The 21,350-nt window shown below is 47.3% G+C and overlaps 2 protein-coding genes across 3 annotated transcripts in view; one reads left to right on the forward strand and one right to left on the reverse strand.

Moving 5' to 3' along the window:
• Window positions 1-1,808, forward strand: part of FANK1 (fibronectin type III and ankyrin repeat domains 1) — a 101,534-nt gene extending 99,726 nt beyond the window's left edge. Inside the window, exons 8-11 of the mRNA XM_065920154.1 lie at window positions 530-673; window positions 1,179-1,256; window positions 1,353-1,397; window positions 1,502-1,808. Coding sequence (XP_065776226.1) covers window positions 530-673; window positions 1,179-1,256; window positions 1,353-1,397; window positions 1,502-1,567 — 333 coding nt within the window. The 3' untranslated portion in view covers window positions 1,568-1,808. The remainder of the gene's footprint in view (window positions 1-529; window positions 674-1,178; window positions 1,257-1,352; window positions 1,398-1,501) is intronic.
• Window positions 1,809-5,177: 3,369 nt separating this feature from the next.
• Window positions 5,178-21,350, reverse strand: part of ADAM12 (ADAM metallopeptidase domain 12) — a 383,818-nt gene continuing 367,645 nt past the window's right edge. The window contains exons 22-24 of one of the 2 annotated variants that reach the window (XR_010661569.1): window positions 14,950-15,080; window positions 9,863-10,120; window positions 5,178-7,222 (exon numbers count right to left, since the gene is read on the reverse strand). Coding sequence is in view for 1 of the 2 variants with exons in the window: in XM_065923533.1 (XP_065779605.1) it covers window positions 10,060-10,120; window positions 14,950-15,080 (192 nt within the window). In the remaining variant the exon portion in view is untranslated. Of the gene's footprint in view, window positions 10,121-14,949; window positions 15,081-21,350 lie in introns of both variants that reach the window. The other variant, XM_065923533.1, reaches the window with a different exon arrangement.

The raw sequence follows: 21,350 nt of genomic DNA on the forward strand, positions 1-21,350 counted from the left end.
CTTCATGTCAGAGATCTGGCTGCTTTGTATTTACTTGTGATTCTTCTGCTTAAAATTAATACCTATTGGTAAATATCAGGGTGGGTGTTTATATTCCTGTCTTGTTCCAGAAGGGACTTAAAGTTGCTTACAAAGATACTTAAAATAAGAAGCAGAAACTATAAAAACAGGAGAGGAAAGTTAGGCAGGAGAAAATAAGGCAGCTCACATAGGGCCAAGGAGAAGGGGATTATGTTCATTTTTCTATTGCATCTTCTTTCCATTTGAACACAGTGTAGATGAAGATGCCCATGGGTGGGGAGAGGCATCTTGGGGCCTCTCTGCACTCTTTAAAGCGGTCCAAACACAGGTGGTCACTGTGTAAATGTGAACAAAGTCAGCACAGTCCAGCTGATCATCACTTGGTCTCTAAAGACTGCTATCTAAATCAGGGGAATTTGGGCAAGTAGACATTGCTTTATAAGCGTCCCACGAGGGACGTGCAGGACAAGAAAGCGGGCTGAGAGCCACTCGCCCTGGGGCTCCGCAGGTGGACGTCATGGATGCTGGCTCCAGGTGGACCCCACTCATGAGAGTCTCTGCAGTCTCGGGGAACCGGGAGGTTGCTTCTCTGCTGATTGATGCAGGTGCAGACGTGAATGTGAAGGACAAAGATGGGAAGACCCCTCTCATGGTACGACTCGTTCCACGCAGCAGCCTGGCTTGACATGTGGGATTAAGGTCACAGCTGCCCCGTAAGAGCCCTTCTTTTGAGCTCAGCTGCATAAAGGCACCAGGTTTGGTGGCGTGTGTATTCCCCACTGGCCAGTGAATGTCGTCATGGCATTTTTGGGGGGGCGAGGGGAGCCCAGTCTAGTATCTTTGTAGTCTTTTTACAACTATTTCTTGAAGCATTGCCAACCCCCATCTCTGGGGCCATTTTGGGATCGGAACAAAGCAGTGCCGTTCTCTGTCCGGGGTTGGCCTTGGATGTGTCGTCATACATAGAGGGAAGCAGATTTCCTCTCCCTTTCCCTTGCGTTTGCCGGCGCTGTGCAGTGGGGTCCACACGCCCATCCTGCAAAGCCCCGGTGGCCCCTGTTGGCTCTGCCTCTGAGGGTGTTGCTGGTGGATGTGCCGGACTCACCTGTACCGAGATCCCCCTCCTGCTCACACCCCACTGTTGACCTGTTTTCTAGGTGGCCGTGCTGAATAACCACGAAGAGTTAGTCCAGTTACTTCTTGACAGAGGGGCAGATGCAAGTGTGAAAAATGAGGTATGTGACTCCATCTCCATCTCAAGATTTTCCCTGGAAGGGAGGAGGGAACAGAGGCCCGAAAGAATTTTTTTTTTTTCTGGTTTTGTCTTTCAGTTTGGCAAAGGCGTCCTCGAGATGGCCAGAGTTTTCGACAGACAGGTTGGGATGTTGTTGCTGCCCGTTGAGGCTAATTTTGTAGCATTTAAAAAAACATTTAAAAACCCCAATCCTTGGATTACATGCACCTGTTTTTGTTTATCTAGAATGTCCTCTCCCTGTTAGAAGAAAGGAAAAGAAAGCAAATGCCAAAGAAGTCATCTATTCGCTGACCGGGGCACCTCTTACTTCCCTCTCAAAGCCGAGTGAAACAAAGCAAAGCGGGACTTGAACTGGAGAGAAGGAATTCTGCGTCTCTGAGGGCTATACATTTGATTACTTATTTAATTGAAGATTCACAGTGACTTTTGTAACATACAACTGTTCCCACTTTGAAATACACCTTTTTACCTAAACGTGCGTGGCGTTTACCTAAACTGGGCGTCTGCAGGATGAGGATGTTTTCCTGAACTTGAAGTTACACGTGAAACAAAATATTTAGGTCCTGGAGATGGAGATGCACAACCACATACCAGTCTCCCTCTTCCTGCCCCCGCCCTCCAAGCTGTCTGTCCTCCGAGCCACCCTGGGAGCTCCCGGTGGCAATTCCCGCCCCCGTGTGTTTTCGGTTCTGTCCTTCCCTCCCCACCTAAGGCCTTGCGGCCGTGTTGCCAGGTGGCGCTCCCTCCTGGAGGGACGCTCCTCCAGAAAGCCCAGGAGGCCACGAGCAGAGTTTTCTGCTCAGCTGTTGGCCTCACATCAAAGCACGAGATACATATTTCAAGACTCCGCTTCTGCTGTTAGAGGAGGCTTTTTAGAACAGCCTGGTCTGAGGACGTGTTTGCATAGACTCAGGCCCTGACAGTGAAAGACCTGGCCTGCCGGCCTGCTGACAGCTTTGCCAAAGAGGAGTTTTATTTCATTGAGTCCTCAGAGCAGAAAGGGTTTTGATGCTGATCGCTCAGATCCGAGACAACAGAAATGGCCAGGTCTGCTGCTTGGGGGCTCAGACACAAACGTGTTGGTGCTTGAACGCAGCGGATACACTTAAAATCGGCAAAGAAGGGAGCTAGCTGACCACATGCCTTTTGTGTCTCCAGAAAGACGAGCTGGTTAACTCGGCCTCGAGAGAAGACGGGCTACAGAGGTCTGCCCAGGACAGGAATCTTCTCTGCAGGGAAAGACCAACTTACAGGTAATAAAAGTGCCGAAACTTTGGGGGAAGGGCATGGGGCAAAAACACACAATCAGTTTTATTGATGTTGGCGATTCTCCGCTTTGTTCCATACTATTTATAGAATGGGCTTCCCTGGTGGCTCAGTGGTAAAGAATCTGCCCGCAGTGTAGGAGAGGCAGGTCCGATCCCTGGGTTGGGAAGATCCCCTGGAGGAGGGCATGGCCACGCACTCCAGTGTTCTTGTCTGAAGAATCCCATGAACCATGGGTCTCATGCAGTCCTCCTCTTAGCTGTTTCACTCGTGTTCTACCTTTGGTATAAATGCTTATTCCTCTAGATTTGCTAGGTTTAAAAAAATCCCTCTGTAAATCAGAGCATTATCACAGCTCTCCAAGGCTCCTTTCCCCCCGTCGTAATCAGTGCTGACATTCACCTCACCTTCATTTCTCCATCTGTTGTAGATGATAGTCACGAGCTCTGCAAAGAGGGAATGGCCCCTCTTGTGGGCCTCAAGCTTGACCACATAATGGGGCTGACTTTGGTCAATGACGTGTGCGTGGAAATAGCTCCTGCCCATCCAAGCGGGAGCTTTAAGGACCCCCAGGTCCCTCTTCCTCTGTCACAAGACCAGTCGTGACTCTGATAGAGGCTGCTTCACAGCCCAGGGTCCCGACACCAGAGCCTAAGCTCACCCAGAACGGACATGACGTGAGTGAGAAATAGTCCTTTCAAGCTGCGAGTCACTGACGTTGAAGAGTGGCTTGTCATTGCGGTGTAACCTAGCCAAAAACGAGCGCTTGGAAGGTCTGAACAGAGACTGTGGATCACAGTTCCCACTGAAGTACCTCTCAGGTCCTGTGGTTTCCAGTTTTACTTGAGTCACACTTTCTCTTCCTTTCTTCCTTTCTCTGGCCTTTCCTTTAAATTCAGACTTTTTAAAACTCAGGAATGGGTGTTGAATTTTATCAGTTTTTTTTTTTTTTTTTTTTTTTTTAAGCATCTCTGCTAATCATATTTCCCAACATGCCATCAGTTTGCTGACTTGGATTACTAGATTTTAAAGTATTGAACCATCCTTAGATTCCTGAGATGCTCTCCTTGGGTTACAGTGGGCTTCTGGGTGCTCACATGCTGTGTGTGTTTGCTTTTTAATCTTTCTCCTTAGTAAGACTGGATGGTGGTTTATCTTCTGTTCTTAATTTTCCCGAGGAAGAACCCATGCTGTTATTAGTTTTATTTTTCCCAATTAATTTATACTTTTCATTTCTGAACTGGTACTCCCTCTGGACTGAATATCCCAGGAAAGGCCATGAGCAGTGGGTCATTGAATGCAGTGCAGGTGGGTGCCTATAATTCAAGGAGTCTGAGAAACATGGCTGTAGACTGTGCTGCATAATTGGTCCCATTTGCTGTTTGTTACATAATCTGCTATTCACCTTTGACTCAAGAATCACCGCATTTCTAGGACATAGTTTTTCTACCTTCTACCATTATAATCTTCAGAATTTGAACCATTCAGATCTGAATTTTACTTCATGCATTAATATACAAAATTATATAATTTTTCCAGAGGCATTTTGAAAGGTGCATGCATATTCTGTATGTTTGAAGTATCCTATTTGACATAAATATATGTGTGTGTGTATATATATATATATATATATATAAATTGATCTATACTATTAGCTATGTCTGAGGCCTCCTATGTATGTACTTTCTGTTACTTGCTTTATCATGGGTGGGAGGTGGGAAGAATAAGGACCCTTGTTATCATCCTGGAAATTTGTTTTCTTTGTATTTAATGAAGTTCTTTATGAAATCGGAGGCTATTTTAAAGAATTGTAATAGATTCCCATTGCACTTAGATTTTTACTCTTCTGTGTAAATGTTTCTAGTCCTGCTTGCTTTCTTTCTGAATTTATCTCTTCTATAAGGTGAGTTTTAAAACGTTTTTTTGGTAAGTTATATATCACATTGTTCAGAAGAACTATTAGGTCTCCCCCCACCTCTAGTATGGGCTTCCCTGGTAGTTCAGCTGGTAAAGAATCCGCCTGCAATCCAGGAGGCCTGGGTTCCATCCATGGGTCGGGAAGATCCCCTGGAGATCGGGCATGGCAACCCACTCCGGTATTCTGGCCTGGAGAACCCCCATGGACAGAGGAGCCTGGTGGGCCACAGTCCAGGGGATCGCAGAGAGTCAGACACGACTGAGCGACTACACACAGCACAGCACACCTCTAGTGTGTGTGTGAAAAGGCACACAGACATCTTCCCTCCTCATCCCACCCCATGATGGGTGCATGTGGATTGCAGCAGTCACCTCCTGACCCTCCAGCTCACCACCCTTCCTAAGGTGCTTGCTGTTCAGTTGCTAAGTCGTGTCTGACTCGCTTTCGACCCCACAGACTGTAATCCGCCAGGCTCCTCCGTCTGTGGGATTTCCCAGGCAAGAATACTGGTCGGGTTGCCATGTCCTTCTCCAAGGGGTCTTCCCAACCCTGGGGTTGAACCCAGGTCCCCTGCACTGACAGGCGGACTCTACTGCTGAGCCACCAGGAATGCCCCTGTTAGATTCTCATGCATCTCATGCATCTATAGATGAATAAGAATACACATACATTTTCCAGCTTGAGAGTCCCCCGCCCCTAGTTTGGTAAAAAATCTCAGTAATGAATGGGACACCTCTTTGTATTGACCTGTATACCATTTATTGGATATAATATTCGTAACAATGACTTTTTTTTTCCTATGGAAATAGCAAGTTGTGTTACCTGCAGACCCCCGATATGAGAAACGTGTACAAAGGTAACAGACTGTAACATAAAAAGGCAAGTGAAAAAAAAATTAGCAAACCAAAGCATGATACATGGACGAAGCACTATAAAAATGAACGCACTGGTTTAGTAGCTGTAACTTTGTACTGTGCTGAATAGCCTGTAGCCAGGTTTTAGAGAGTTTACTTCCGTGCCACACACGTTCAACAGTGCACTTTCCTTCGAGCTTCCCCACCTGACCTGATGGAGCGGCGAACTCTGATGTGACTCGCTCTCCATGGACTCTTAAGGGATTTTCTCTTTCTAGCTCGATGTATTTTTTTTTTTCCTCTATCACTGTCCTTCCCACTTAAGTACTTGCTTATAGGCCATAAACATAGGTATCATTCCACTTCTTTGCAAAACTAAAATGATCACATGAGATTTTTTCTTTTTGTCTGCATTTAAAATGTGCTAAATTGAGGACTAACAAAACTATCTCATGGAAGGAGTATCACAGGTAATGACTTCTGAAGAGGATGTGGAAAAATCAGGGTTGGTTACAGAGTACTGAACCTGGAAGAGCCGAATGGTACTGAAAATTTGTGTATTAAATCTTCCAGCTATTACTATTGATTGTTGGCTTTTATGACAATTTTATATGCAGGGTTTCTTCCCCTGCTGTCTCACATGGATCAGGCTCTTACTGGCTGGGCTCTAAGCTGCCACTGGTGTCCTGAAAGAAAAGAGGGGGTTTCCTTTATGAAATGCAGAGAAACGGTCCATTCCTGTGCAGGTCAATGACTTCCGGAAGCATCGCTGCACAGAAATGGTTCTCAGCCTTCTCTTTAGCTCGTTATTACTCATATGAGTGTCAAAGGTTTCAAACAGGTTTAAAAGAAAGAGATGGAGAGTGAGTCGAGAGACTTTCGCTCATCACAGGCAAACTGAGTTCCTCTGGCCAACTCTCCCTTTTAATTAGAGTAAGTCTTTAGGCTGGAGGTGCCTGGGGGGTGGGGGATGCTTTTGGATTCCCCGCTGGGGGGGCGGAGCGGGGAGTGGGCAGGGTTGCTCCCAGCTGTGGCCCTGGAGAAGGCTGGGCTCTGGGTGGACTTGGGGGACAACCAGCAAACTGCAGAGATGTGTGGGAGACTGGTTAGGGGAGGAGCTGGGTCTGGTGGTAGGGAGAGGTGCTAGCCGAGGCTGCCTGCGTCCAGATGTGTCCACGGCCCTCTCTCTCGAGTCCTGGGGAGATGAGATGGCACGGCTCAGGCTCCCGCCAGCCAGCTGTCATGGGGACGGACCCACAGCCCGAGTCCCCTTGGGCGCGAGCGCTGGCACTGGGAGACTTCTGGGTGTGACGTTTATCGGGTCGACTTGTGTTTGCTTGGGGTCCTAACAGTGAAGAAGGATCTCCAGGCTGAGTCTGCCCACCCTGGGGCTTCCTGCTCCCCAGACACCCGGGGAGCCCTCCAGGGCAAGAGTCTTACAAGAAGGAAGCCTCCTGCCGAGAGCCTGGCAGGGGGGTCAGGCTGTCGCCCAGGTATGGCGCCCTCCCGGTTGTTGGGGTCTCAGTGGCTCAGAGTGCTTGTAACAGCAGGTGAGAGATGGTGGGAAGATGCTCGAGTATTGAAGTTGGCCCAGTACCAGGCCCTGTCTAGCACCATGGGAGATCAGGGTCTCATAGGAGCAGTCTGCCACAGAGCAGGGTCTGAGCTGTTTTTCTTTCCCAGGAGATATGGATACGTTGTATTGATTTGTCAGGGAACAATGGCCTCTGGTTTCAGCCTGAGAATTCCTAATAAAGTTAAGAAGGCATAAAAATGTCCCCTTTGAGACTAGTTGGGAGTACTTATCCTCGTGTAGTTTAATCTGTGGCTCTGTGGTCTCTGTGATGTCATCCCACATGTGTACGCTGGAATGATCACGCAGGGAAGGGCAGTCTCTGGATGCACAGTCTGACAATGGAAAATGTTATGCACTGTTTCTCTCGGTTGCTACACATCTGAGTCCATGTGTCAGGAAAAGCACACTGTTACACAAAATTTCAGGGAATCAGCTTTTCAGTAGAATGCCTGGAAGGCTAGCCATATACTTCCCAGTCAAGTGGGGTCATATGACCTGCAACTCTAATAGATGGAAGGAGAGTGACTACCCTTAGGGGCCGACTCTGCGTCAAGGCGTGCAGACTCTCAGACAAAGCCATCTAAACCCACATCAACTCTATTATTCATGCTCATACAATCTTAAAAAAATATTAAAAATAGACGGTCACTGAAATATAAGTATTCATTTTCGTTTCTATTATCTAGGAGGATATAAAAAGGGAGAGAAATACCTCTTCCCCTCCCCCAAGCAAACTGGCTCTTGGTTCCTAAGTTACATTAAAATGAAAGTTATTGCTGAATATGCTTCATTTGACAAATACTGCATTTGGAAGTATCATTCCTTGAATAACATTACCTTGAATAACATTGTACTGTAAGGGGATATTAGGTTTAAATATGTTCTTTTCCAGAAATGAATTGCACGGCTCTATAAAAGCACCTAGTATGTAGAGAGAAGAATGTGTCATCAGCCATGGACAAGTGGCCACTGATGATGACATGTAAGATCACAGCATTAATCTCCTTTAATATCAAACTATTCCCGGTTCTCTGAAATAGAAACACAGGAATTCTAGTTAAGGACAGATGAGAAAAGTTCACACCCTCTTCCCTACACTAGCAGAAGGGGCTACAATGCCGGATCCAGGGATTTGGGTGTCTATAAAAATAATACCCACTTAATGCACCATAGAAATGCTGTAAACTTTCCCATAGAATATGTTTTTGGCCTTAATACAATTACCAAATATAATGCTAGTTACAGTAATTCTGTAAATACTCATCAGCAGTAATATTTTCTAACATGGCTTTATAGTTTTAAGAAACTAATAATTGCATAATGAACAAATTGCATGCTCTAAGAGCTGGAATGCATTAGAGTCGCGTTCCCTTTGTGTGTGTGTGTGTGTGACATTGGTTCATTGAGTTTATCCACAATCCTGAATGCTATGTTGCCTAGATACGGTGGGAACTCGGAGAGAGTTAAATGCACTCTTGTTTTCCTGAAGGCAAACCAAGATTCTTGGTACATTTTGTCTTTCTGCTTCAAGGCATAGAAAAACCATGGAAATGACCCCAGATGAAGTCTCTCTCATAAAATGGAGTGGATCATGGAACCGTTGTCAATTGCCTTCTAATGTGAAAACTAGCCGCATAGGACCCCACTAGAAGACAGGCATAACGGCATTTGACTTTGTCTGAGTAATTTTGTAATTTTCATGCCATTAGGTACAGGCATCTTCGAGATCTCCTTGTGAAAATGGTTCCCCAGTCTGACATCCGAAGAGTGAAAGGTTGATGAGGCCGTTGCTCAAGACTGCATTTCATGAATATTGAGCGTGAACGTGAGGACTTTGATGCTCAACAGGTAAGTTGTAAAAGCTTACGAAACAGATCCAGACTTTATGCTAAAAAACATCTCTGAAAGATTCCTGCTGCCAAGGTGGGAAAACAAGATGCCCCAAAGAGAACTTACTAGCAACTTAGGGTTCTTTGTCCAACTTATCCTAACAAAGACAGTAGACCGTAACCTGTCCCAGTGAACGCAGCTTTCCATTTGGCTGCAGTTTTTGCAAGCACAGGGATTCTGCCTAATTTTTAATAAGCTGAACCTTGCAATAAAAGGAGATTTTTATCTCCAGAATTGATTCACTAGATCTGGTTACGGGTTCACATCTGAAAATAGTTATGCTCCCATGGAAAGCCTCATCTGTCTGTCAGAACACAGTATCATTGTGTTACAGTCAAGAACACAAGGTGGTAATTTGTTCAGCTCCAAACAGCACAGGGAGACGGAGGTTTGCAGGGCTCGGGCAGTAGCTGTCTTGTAGAAACACCACCTTTCCCAATTTAAATAAGGCGCTGATGCCAGCACTCTGCAAAGGGCAGCCAGGAAAAGAAGTTCTTGGTGTTTCTATAAAGCAAACTTCTCGGCCTGCTCTCCAAATGTGCTCATGGCTGGTGAGCTCAAGGTCAAATGTCTGCCTGGCCTCATGTTCCAAGTCTGTCTCCTGCAGTGGCCACACCTTAAAATTCCTCTCCAGGATCCAGGTTCTCTCCTGAGCTCCCTGGCCAGAAGCCAGGTCCTTCCCTGCTATCCCTGGAGCTTCCAGGGATAACCCTGGTGGGCCAGCCCCTCAGCTGTGACAGTGTCCAGAAGATCTCTGGAGGCCCAGGACAGCCTGGACCTGAAGCCGGGCTCTGGCCTCAGAGCATGCCTTCTACCTGGGGTCTCTTGTTTTGTGTCTGGTACCAGAACCACAGCCATGGGTAAGCTGGGCAACTGCCCTCCTCATGAAGCCTCCATCAGAAATAACATCCTGTCCAGAATCCCCAAAAGCACGATATTTCAAGTTCACTAAACTATTAAAAGCACAACAAACCTTCCTTCCATGGAAAACTCAGTGATGGGTTTTTTTTTTTTTTAAAAAGCCCACTACAGCGCACTGCACTGTAGAAGGCATTCTGCATAAATTAATAATTTACAAGTACCTGAGCAAGTAAAGTATATAGAGCACCATAGCACAGCGCAGCACCAACGGCAGTAGCTCCAAGTCCTTTCAAATCACCGTGTTTGAAAAGTTAAAAAATTCTAAAAGTTGGTACAAGAAAAAAAAAAACCCCAACTGGAGTTGAGAGATAGTGCAAACTTGTGTCTTCACTGTTGAACAAAGGTGTCGGCTTGCTTCTCACTTAGCGTAGGTGATGGGGGCAGGTCTGGGCACCGGGTGGGGCTGTTTCGGAGCAGGTCTGTAGGAAGAGAGAGCGGACAACGAAACGGCGGTCAGAGGCCCTGCCAGCGATTTCTGCCAACCCCCGATGCCCGGGTTGGAGATACCGTTTCCTGTGGTATGATGGGCTTCCAGGTCAGATCTCGCCTCTGCCCCCCACCCCACCCCACCCCACCCCACCCGCTGGAGACCAACGCCTCTTGCCAGCAGCAGGGGTGGCAGATTCAGAAAGGGCCCGGCTGAGGGCTGCAGCGTCTTCAGCCGTTTATGACCCTTTTCGAAGCTGCCCCTCCTGTCCATCCAGAAGGTGATTCGAGAAGAATGCCATGAAACAGAATAGTGCAAGCCACAAAGGTGGACCTCACATGCAGCTTTACATTTTCTAGCAGTTGTATGAAAAAAAAATAGATTAAACTAATTTTAGTCATATTTCACTTAACCCACCATGTCCAGAGTAGCAGTGTTTCAGTAAGTCAACATAGAGAATGACTGAGATAGCTGACATGTTGGGGGTACTGACTGCAAAACCCAGGGTCTATCTGCACTGCCCGCGTATCCGCTCTTCCACCAGCCACAGCGTGCCCAGCAGCGGCCGTACTGAGGCGGCTCCGGACGATGGGGAGTGAAGCTGGGCACGTGGGATCCCTCGGAGATGAACAGACAGGTGGAAACAGAACCAGCTCACACTGGTGTCATCAACTGGCAGAGGTAAGACAGGCCGCTGCTTGAGATCATTTAAGAGGGGACCTTCCCCAGAGGATCTAAATACATATTTCTCCAAAGAAGTCGCTCAGTCGTGTCCGACTCTTTGCGACCCCATGGACTGTAACCCACCAGGCTCCTCCGTCCGTGGGATTTTCCAGGCAAGAGTACTGGAGTGGGTTGCCATTTCCTTCTCCAGGGGATTTTCCCGACCCAGGGATTGAACCCGGGTCTCCTGCATTGCAGGCAGATGCTTCACCTTCTGAGCCACGAGGGAAGCTCACAGAAGACACACAGATGGCCAGAAAGCACATGAAAGATGCTCGACATCACTAATTATCAGAGAAATGCAAATCAAAGGATCAGGAGGTACCCCACCTCACCCCTGTCAGAGTGGCTGCCATCAAAAAGTCTAAACTATCTAGAAGCGGGGGAGGTGGGATGGGGTGGGAGGTGAGAGAGAGGTTTAAGAGGAATGGGACATGTGTACACCCATCAGGGCTGATTCATGCTGAGGTATGGCAGAAACCAACACAGCATTGTAAAGCAATTATCCTCCAGTTAAAAATCCGTAAGTCTGTAAACAATAAATGCTGGAGAAGGTGTGCAGAAAAGGGAATGCTCCTACACTGTGAGTGGGAATGTGAACCAGGGCAGCCCCTGTAGAGCACAGTATGACGGTCCCTCAGAAAACTGAAGGTAGGATTACCATGTGACCCAGAAATCCCACATCTGGAGAGAACATTAATTCAGAAAGATACACGCACCCCAGTGTTCACTGTGGCGCTATTTACAATAGCCAAGAAGCTACCTAAATGTCCATCAACATAGGAGCAGATAAAGATGTGGTACATATATACAGTGGAACAGTACTCAAACAAAGTAAGACAGACAGACAAATATCACTCATATGTGGAATCTAAGAAATGATATAAATGAACTTATTTACAAAACAGAAGCACACTCACAGATTTTGGAAACGAACTGAGGGTTTTACTCAAGGGATGTGTGTGTGCGGGGGATAAATTAGGAGCCTGGTATTCACACATCACTACATATAAAACAAGACAACCAGCAAGGACCAACTGTACATAGCACAGGGAACCTGCCTGAATATTCTGTAATAGCCTATATGGGGAAAGAATCTGAAAAATAACGAATATATATATGTATGACTGAATCACCATGCTGTGTACCTGAAACTGACACCACATTGTACATCAAGTATATACTCTAATGAGAGAAGCCTGTGTGCAGGTCAGGAAGCAGCAGTGAGAACTGGACACGGAGCAACAGACTGGTTCCACAGAGGAAAAGGAATACATTAAGGCTGTATACTGTCACCATGCTTATTTAACTTATATGCAGAGTACATCATGAGAAACGCTGGGCTGGAAGAAGCACAAGCTGGAATCAAGATTGCCGGGAGAAATATCAATAACCTCAGATATGCAGATGACACCACCCTTATGGCAGAAAGTGAAGAAGAACTAAAGAGCCTCTTGATGAAAGTGAAAGAGGAGAGTGAAAAAGTTGGCTTAAAGCTCAACATTCAGAAAACTAAGATCATGACATCCGGTCTAATCACTTCATGGCAAATAGATGTGGAAACAGTGGCTGACTATTTTTCTGGGCTCCAAAATCACTGCAGATGGTGATTGCAGCCATGAAATTAAAAGATGCTTACTCCTTGGAAGGAAAGTTATGACCAACCTAGATAGTATATTAAAAAGCAGAGACATTACTTTGCCAACAAAGGTCTATCTAGTTAAGGCTATGGGTTTTCCAGTAGTCATGTATGGATGTGAGAGCTGGACTATAAAGAAGGCTGAGTGCCAAAGAATTGATGCTTTTGAGCTGTGGTGTTGGAGAAGACTCTTGAGAGTCCCTTGGACTGCAAGGAGATTCAACCAGTTCATCCTAAAGGAGATCAGTCCTGGATGTTCATTGGAAGGACTGATGTTGAAGCTAAAACTCCAATACTTTGGCCACCTGATGCGAAGAACTGACTCATTTGAAAAGACCCTGATGCTGGGAAAGATTTGAGGGCAGGAGGAGAAGGGGATGACAGAGTATGGTTGGATGGCATCACCGACTCAATGGACATGGGTTTGGGTGGACCCTGGGAGTTGGTGATGGACAGGGAGGCCTGACGTGCTGCAGTTCATGGGGTCGCAAGGAGTCAGACATGACTGAGCGACTGAACTGAACTGATACTCTAATAATTAAAAAAAAAAATAAAAAAAATCACTGCCTCAGAAGAGGAGGAAAAAAAAAAAAAGAAAAGGCCTTTTTATATGGTATGTATAATTTATATATAATGGAGTATTTCTCAGCTACAAAAAAAAGAAGGAAATATTCTTTGCAGCCACATGGATGGACCCAGAGACTATCAGGTTAAGTGAAGGAAGTAAGACAGAGAAAGGCGAATATCATAAGATATCTATCCCTTCTGTGTGGCATCTAAGATATGATACAAATGAACTTATCTACGGAACAGAGACAGCAACAGAGAGAACAGACTCGTGGCTTCCAAAGGGGAGGGAGGTGGGGAAGGGACAGATCGGGAGTTTGGGATTAGCAGATGCCAACTACCATGTACAGACTGGATCAACAACGAGGTCCTACCGTACAGCTCAGGGAACTGCATCTAGCACCGTGATAAACACTAATGGAAAAGAGCAAGAAAAAGAATGTACACGCATAACTGAATCACTTTGCAGTGCGGCAGAAATGAACACACCATCGAAAACCAACTAAACTTCAGTAAGATAAGAGAGGGCCTGCCCCACCTTCCTGCCCCTGTTTTTTTCCCCTTTGAAAACCAGAAAAGTAACTTCAAGATCAGTGTACAAACCGCAGTGAAATAATTAGGATGCTCTGCAGTGTTTCTGTATTTCTACAGCCGGGGAATCAAACCACTGTCCCGACCCCCTGACCAGCTTTATCTCTGAGATTTATTACACAGATCTTTCACAGGCCAAACATTTTTCCCCGAGAGCTGGAATGAACTCACGGACGCGTGCCTTCCCCTCGGAGATGCTGAATTACTGAACCCAGGGCCCGGCCAGCACCCTACCTTGCTCACAAAGCGAGCTGCCAAGGGGGCGTGTGTTTTGGCTGAGGGTTTAACCCATCTGTGAGCTGGTAAATGTTTAACTACCCGCCATGGCGGGGGAAGTCAGAGGCCCTGGATCTGTGGTGCTTGTTGATTTCCACGGTATGAACACTCACGCTCCCAACAGGACGTGGCTGAGCATGGAAGAGCTGTGGAGTGGTCGCCAGGGCGTGGTATTCCCATCACCCAGAAATGACAGATGCAGGTAACCTCAAGAGAGTGGATGGCAGTAAAATGTAGTTAAAAAAAAAAAAAAGGAAATCTGGGGCTCTGAGCATTTATTTCTTTTGTTTTTAATATAACTGGCATCATTTCCAGTTTACGTAATTTTAAAGAAGGGCCAGGCTTAACACCTAGCTGGCTAAATTCTTGGAAATTTAATAGTTCTTACAAACCAACGGGAGCTGGCTCCAGCACACCTTTGGGTTAACCCTCCCTGCCTGAGTCAGGATTCGGGCCTAGTCCCCTGGGGGAGGGCAGAGGGGATGACCCACAGCGGCTGCTCAGTCTGCAAAGGCGATTCTTTAGCCGACTGAGTGGGAAGCTCCCGGTTACCCTTGCCCAGCAGTTTCTTCAGCCTAACTTCTTCCATTCCCCTTCTTTTATGCCCGGGCCTCCAACCTCACCTCGTTTCTCGGGATCCCCGGGACCGAGGAGAAACCGTCACAGCCCCAGTCATGTTGCTGGAGGCAGGAGTCCCGCTGCCCCAATCCTGCACCGCTTGGCGGCTGGCTGTGCCCTGGCCCAGATCATCAGCTGCTGCTCTGAGGGATCTGTTCTACTTGATCTTGAGCTGATCTCACCGGCAGGCCAGGATCACTGCTAAGAGCGACCAATTCTATAGCTCCCGGCTGCTTCCTTTCAAGATCTGCCCTTGCGTCTGTCTTACCCTGCCCCCAGGGGTGGGGAGTGCGGGACCCACAGCCGGCACCACACTCCTGTGTCCTCCAGTGGCTTGAGAAGCATGGCCCATGCAGCTGGCCCACATGCTTTCGGGGAGGAAGAGAGGGAAGAGGGTGATCACCAACCTGATGGGCGCCAGGCGGAGCGTGGACTCCTGCCGTCCCGGGGACCTGGTGGAGGCACCGGCCAGGCGAGCTGTCTTGCTCAAAGGGTCTGCAGGCAGCGGCTTCTGAGGGGGGCTTGGCTTACGCGTTCCCTGCAATAAACCATAAGGTGAGGCATGATCACCATCTCCGTGCACTTGGACGAGACACTGACTTCAGAAGCCACTAGAGTCCCCTGGAGAGTGGGCTAGGGAGAGGAGGGTGTTTATGTTGCTATGCAGCACGAGTTTCACTTCCTATAAACTTTCTGACTACAGTCCCCTCACTGTAGAGGTGTGGTGGTGTGTGTGTGTGTGCATGCGTGCATGAGTGTGTTGTGTTAAAGATTTAATCACAGCATCATAGCTCAGTCGGTAAAGAATCTGCCTGCAATGCAGGAGACCCGGGTTTGATTCCTGGGTTGGGAAGATTCCCTGGAGAAGGAAATGGCAGCCCACTCCAGTATTCTTGCCTGAAAAATCCCATGGACAGAGGAGCCTGGCGGGCTACAGTCCACTGGGGTCACAAGAGTCGGACATGACTTAGCGAATAAACCACCAAACCACCATCATTTAGTTACAGACACTCAAAGACGAGTCTTCAGATGCCACGTTGCTGATTGGCCTTGGACGTAGAGTTGCTGGCATCTCTGCCTCACTGTTACCCAGACGATGGCCAATTTCCCCTGTGCTTTTCAGGTTTCTTTTTTCACTTTATAAAGGCCCAACATGAGAAGCGGGTGGAAATCTTTTCAAGGAACGCACTCGTTTCTTCAAATTTGCCGGAACCCTCTAATAGGACTGGTTCAGCTGCGGGTGACCCAGACAGGGAGGGGGCCACCCTCTCCCACCAACATGGGTTCAGTCAAGCTGCTCCCCATGAAATGTGCTACCGTTCCTCTACTGAAATACTTGCTAAGGATTCGTTCAAAGAGTCACCAACACGCCTGGAAAATGACACCCAGGAGGAAAATCCACGTCCAGCAGAGGCCAGTGAGGGAGCTGGCACTGCAGGGTGGGCAGAGCATGAAGCTGGAGTTTCTGCTCTGCATTTTATGCAAATACCAGCACTCTGGGACTCGTGCACATCTCTAGACTTCTCTGAACCTCAATTTCTCTGGGTGTAAAGTGGGAAAGAACAAAGACCCATCTCATAGCGTTGTTAGGAGGACTACATCATGCATGGGAAACGCCCAGAACATGGATAACAATGATTAAAAGGCACCCGTGTTCCTGGGGTTCCTTCCTTGGTTACTGTGAGAGGGGGGTTCACTGGAGCCACGCTGGGGAGTCGGTGGGCATTGACTATGCTGTTTGGAGCCCAGGGTGAACCTAGGCATCAAGACACCACCTGCTCTGGGCCTTGGAGCCTAGAAACACTCGTGTGTCCACAGAATGTGTGCAGGCAAGGGCGCCAGGAACTCAAGGAAGACAGGACATCCTAATAACAGGTGGCCTCACCCCCTGGGATCACACTCAGTATTCCATACATCCAGGACTACCCAAGATGATTTAAGAACATTTGAGTTGACTTTCTCATGGTACTCACCCCACTGATTACCTCTCCATGGCAGTCAGAGCTCAGTTAAAAGAATGTGATAATATAGTACCCCCCCCCCCCCATTTAATGTTATCCCCTTGTGGGTCAGCTGCAGGAGACCTGGGTTTGATCCCCTGGGTTGGGAAGATCCCCTGGAGAAGGGCATGGCAACCCACTCCAGTATTCTGGCCTCGAGAATTCCATGGACTGTATAGTCCATGGGGTGGCAAAGAGCCGGACACGACTGAGCGGCTTTCACTTTCACTTTGTAAAGCAGAGGAAGCCACAATACCACAGAAGTTTGTCAACCACAGCTGCACAGAAAATACGCCAAGTTGAGACAAGGGGCAAACGGGGAGAGGAGAGAGCCACTGAACTAGGGACAGGCTTACAAGGGACATCTGCACACGAGTGCTCATTTAAGGAAACACTAACAGCCCGCAGGATGTAAGAGAGAACACACCTTTCACTAGGGATACAGACCCATATGAACACAAGCACCGAGGCCAGGCTGTCTGCGTACCTGACCAGGCTCTGCGCTGATGCAAACCGAGAGAACACTCAAGTTAGGCAACTTCCCCACGTTGTCGAGAGAAGGTGATGCAAGGGTTAAGGGAGAGATGGTCTACTAACCTCTCAGCACGGAGCCTGGCACACAGCGACCAATAAGCTACTATTATCGAATGAGTGAACGGACCCACCTAGAAGCACCCTAGTCGTACACACACACAACTATACAGGAAATAAATAGCCAATAAACTCCATACAGCACAGGGAACCCAGTGCTCTGTGGTGACCTAAATGGAAAGGAAACTGAAAACAGACTGGATACATGCATATGTGCAGCTGATTCCCTTCGCTGAACAGCAGAAACGAACAACATTGTAAAGCGACTATACTCCAATAAAAAAAGATTAATAAAAGCGCCATAATCCTCCCAGTAGACCCACGCTGGGTGATAAACCGTGGCACTAAATCAAGTTCCGTTTCCTGTAAGATGGCAGAAAACTATGAGCGAGATATTAGTGTGCGCTGCAAAAAAGGAATGCATGCCCCCGTAAACTTGAAAGACTTTGAAGATTAAATAATTCATGACTAAATGATGACTAGTTTTGCCACTAAGTATGAATAAGTATCTAGTCTTGCTAGTAAAGATAATGTCAGGTTTTTACTGCAAGGCTGGAGAGAATGTGAGATGTATGTTACAAGGTATCACAATATATTTGGATTTATCACTGAAAGCTTAGGAGGTAATTAGGTGGGCCATTCATTCTGGTTTGCCTGGGACATTCTCAATTTATGGTAGCGTTGAATTTATTAATCACAGTCTCTCTAATGTGTCCTGGTTTAGAGGACAAATTATACAGTCACCGTAGTGATAAAAGCCCAAAGAGTTGAGATGTTGACTGAAAGTTTTGATTCAAACCTGGGCTCAGGAGAGACACCAATCTGCTTCCCTCCTGCCACACCCAGGACAGGTGTCTATGGAAACATGAAACCGGTAGCTGCCTAGGTAAGATGCCAGCTTCCCACCAGGTCCAACCGGGACAAAGTGGCTTCATAGAACAGTAGAGTTAGTCAAAGATGAGGGGTCCTCCCTTCTCAGGGATCAGACCTGGAGCCCCAGAATCATCTGGGCAGAAGCCCCTGCAGCTGCTCTGACCTTGGAGAGAGGGGCGGAGCTTCCGCACTCCCCTTGAGGTATCATTTTTCAAGCTGCCTTTGCAAAACCTGGACCTGGGCTTTCCCGAAGAAGTCCAATCCAGCCCGGCCACAAAGAGCTATCAGGATGGAGCAGAGGAATGACTCCGGGCCTCAATGAACATAAACTCCACACTCAACAAACATTTCTTTAGACTGACTTTCATTTTTAAAAAGGAAACGAGTTCAGATGCTCTCCAACTTTCTAGGTACGGGAAAAAAATGAAGGTCTGTTACTAAATAGAGTGGTCTTGGGCTTCCCTGGTGGCTCAGTGGTAAAGAGTCTGCCTGCGAAGGCAGGAGACTTGGGTTTGATCCCTGGTCTGGGAAGATCCCACATGCCACGGAGCAGCTGGGCCCATGCACCAAAATCTACTGTCTGCTCTGGAGCCTGGAAGCCACAACCACTGAGCCCTAGTGCGTAACTACTGAATTCCACTCACTCTACAGCCCGTGCTTCACAGGAGAGGTCACGACGATGAGAAGCCCACACCCCACAACTGGAGAGGAGCCTCCCTCCCTCACTGCAACTAGAGAAAAGCCCACGCAGCAACAAAGACCCAAAGCGACCACAAATAAATAAGTAATGTTATAAAAAATATGGACTGTTCTCATTTCTCCATTTTCCACTCATGTTTTAGCAATAGTCACATATTCCAAATATTTTTTAGAGGGATGAGAATAAATTTTTGGACCCAAATATAGTAGCCCTTTGGCTTGATGGTCATAGAGAATTCTCAACTGTTATCTCTGTCTGCATGATCAGCAAGAGGAAGTGCATCCTGCTTCTCCAGAGGGAATCCCCCCAGGGGGACTGGATGTTATCACAGGAAAATGCCAGGGATGCCAGAGAGGTCCCAGTGAGCTTGTGCAGGGCTGAGCTGGGGGTAGGGCAGCATGAATCCTGCTCACCATCTGGCCCATCCCTGGCCCTGCAGGAACCGAAGCTTCGTGATAACAACAGGGATAACTGGTTCCCGGGGAAATGCCTCGACTTCTTTTTCCTCTTTATTCAGAAGCGGCAGGCGTCCTTGTAAGAACATGTTTGCATTTAGCTGGAAGAGGTCCTTGCTTCTTTCCTTCTAAAACCACCTGAAGACAGTAAAGAAAATGCAGAAGGAGGAGCAAGACTCCACTTCTGGGAAAGCTGAATATATGAGAAAAGGATGCAAAGTGTGCAGCAGGCCTGGCCGAGAGGAGCCCATGAAAGGGACAACCTGAAAGAGTACCCACCCTGCCTGCCAAGGACGAGACAGGGGAGCGAGCCGTTGACACACGGGTCAGGGCTGAAGGCAGAGCAGACGAGCTCAGCCACCTGCGCACGCCTGGAGCAGGGGAGGGGAGCTGGCAGGGTCTCTGCTGACAGCAGAGGAGGCTAAACCACCACCGTCCCTCAAAGTCCGCGGTCCCCGAGGTGCCCCAGGAGGCGGGCAGTTTAAGAGCTGGTCCTGAGCTCTGACCTGGCCCTTCCCCCAACTGACCTGCAACTGGTTCTTCCTCCCAGGAGACCTCCCTTCCTTTAAAGAGGAATCCAGACACACTAATCAAAACTACTGAAAGAAGGAAGGAAGGAACCACAATAAACAAAGGGCCAACCAAGAACCCGCTGGCAAAAATGTGTATGTAAGGAAGCAAAGAGGAGGAGCTGGCAAAAGTCAAGAGAAACAGGGAAGGAAAAACCGAAGCAACAATGAAAACCAAGCGCCTGGATGCACTGAACAGAGTCAGGGCCACGGGGGCCCAGCCGAGGGGAAGCAGGAAAAGGTCAAGGGTAAAGTACACCACCAGCAAAGGTGACGGTGCCACTTAGGGGTCCGAGCAAATACTGCAGAGAGAAAAGATACTCAGCATTAACGCGCAAAACCTTTCCTGAGAGAGTCAAGTCCTGGAAAGTGTACACTGAAGTGCATGAGAAGGGGAAGTGCATGAGACCCATCACAGTGGCAGACTTTATTCTGCTGGGCTCCAAAATCACTGCAGATGGTGACTGCAGCCGTGAAACTAAAAGAAACGTTCCTTGGAAGAAAAGCTATGACAAACCTAGACAGCACATTAAAAAGCAGAGACATCACTTTGCTGACAAAGGTCCATATAGTCAAAGCTGTGGTTTTTCCAGCAGTCATCCATGGATGTGAGAATTGAACCATCAAGAAGGCTGAGCACTGAAGAACTGATGCTTTCAAACTGTAGTGCTGGAGAAGACACTTGAGAGACCCTTGGACAGCAAGGAGATCAAATCAGTCCATCCTAGAGATCAACCCTGAGTATTCATTGGAAGGACTGGTGCTGAAGCTGAAGCTCCAATACTTTGGCCACCTGATGTGAAAAGCTGACTTGTTGGAAAAGACTGATGCGGGGAAAGCTTTAGGGCAGGAGGAGAAGAGGGTGACAGAAGATGAGATGATTGGATGGCATCACTGACTCGGTGGATATGAGTCTAAACAAACTCCAGGAGACAGTGAAGGACAAGGAAGCCTGGCATGCTGCAGTCCATAGGGTAACAAAGAGTCAGGCATGACTGAGCAACTGAAGAACAACAACATCAGAAATAAGATACAACTGTTTAAAGCTGCAGGACTTTCAAGGATACAGAATCATGTTACTTACAAGGAAAAAAAAGATAAGCCAGCTTCTGATTTCTTCAGAGCAGATAGAGGAAGCATGCATAGAAGAGTTTCAAGGAAGGAAAAATGTGATCCATTAATTTTATGCCTAAAACATCATTGAAAAAGTAAAGCAACAGCCAGATGTCTTTGAACATGCAAAAATTCAGAGAAAATGCATTGCAAGAGTTCTTCTAGAAGAAATTCTGAAAGTCCAACAGAATGGACTCCAGCCAGACAGGAAAAGGATGTCTCAGTGGCAAAAAGATGGAGTACTAAATCACTTCAATGTAGACCACAGACTAACAAAATTGTGGGAATTATGGCTACAGAACAGAAAGTAGATGTTACAAGCTGTAATACAGACAGTTCTGTAAGTTAGACATTACAGAACTAACCGAAGTTAGAAGGTCGATCATCCATTTCTAGATTCATCATGGGCTGGGTTATTTTGACCTACCTTCTCTCTCAAATTGTTGGGTAGAATGTATTTAAATTTTTTTCTTAAAAGTATCAAGAGCTACAAGATAGTAAGATGTT

This window comes from Muntiacus reevesi, chromosome 2 (genome assembly GCF_963930625.1).
Source record: "Muntiacus reevesi chromosome 2, mMunRee1.1, whole genome shotgun sequence".
Classification (NCBI taxonomy): Eukaryota; Metazoa; Chordata; class Mammalia; order Artiodactyla; family Cervidae; genus Muntiacus; species Muntiacus reevesi.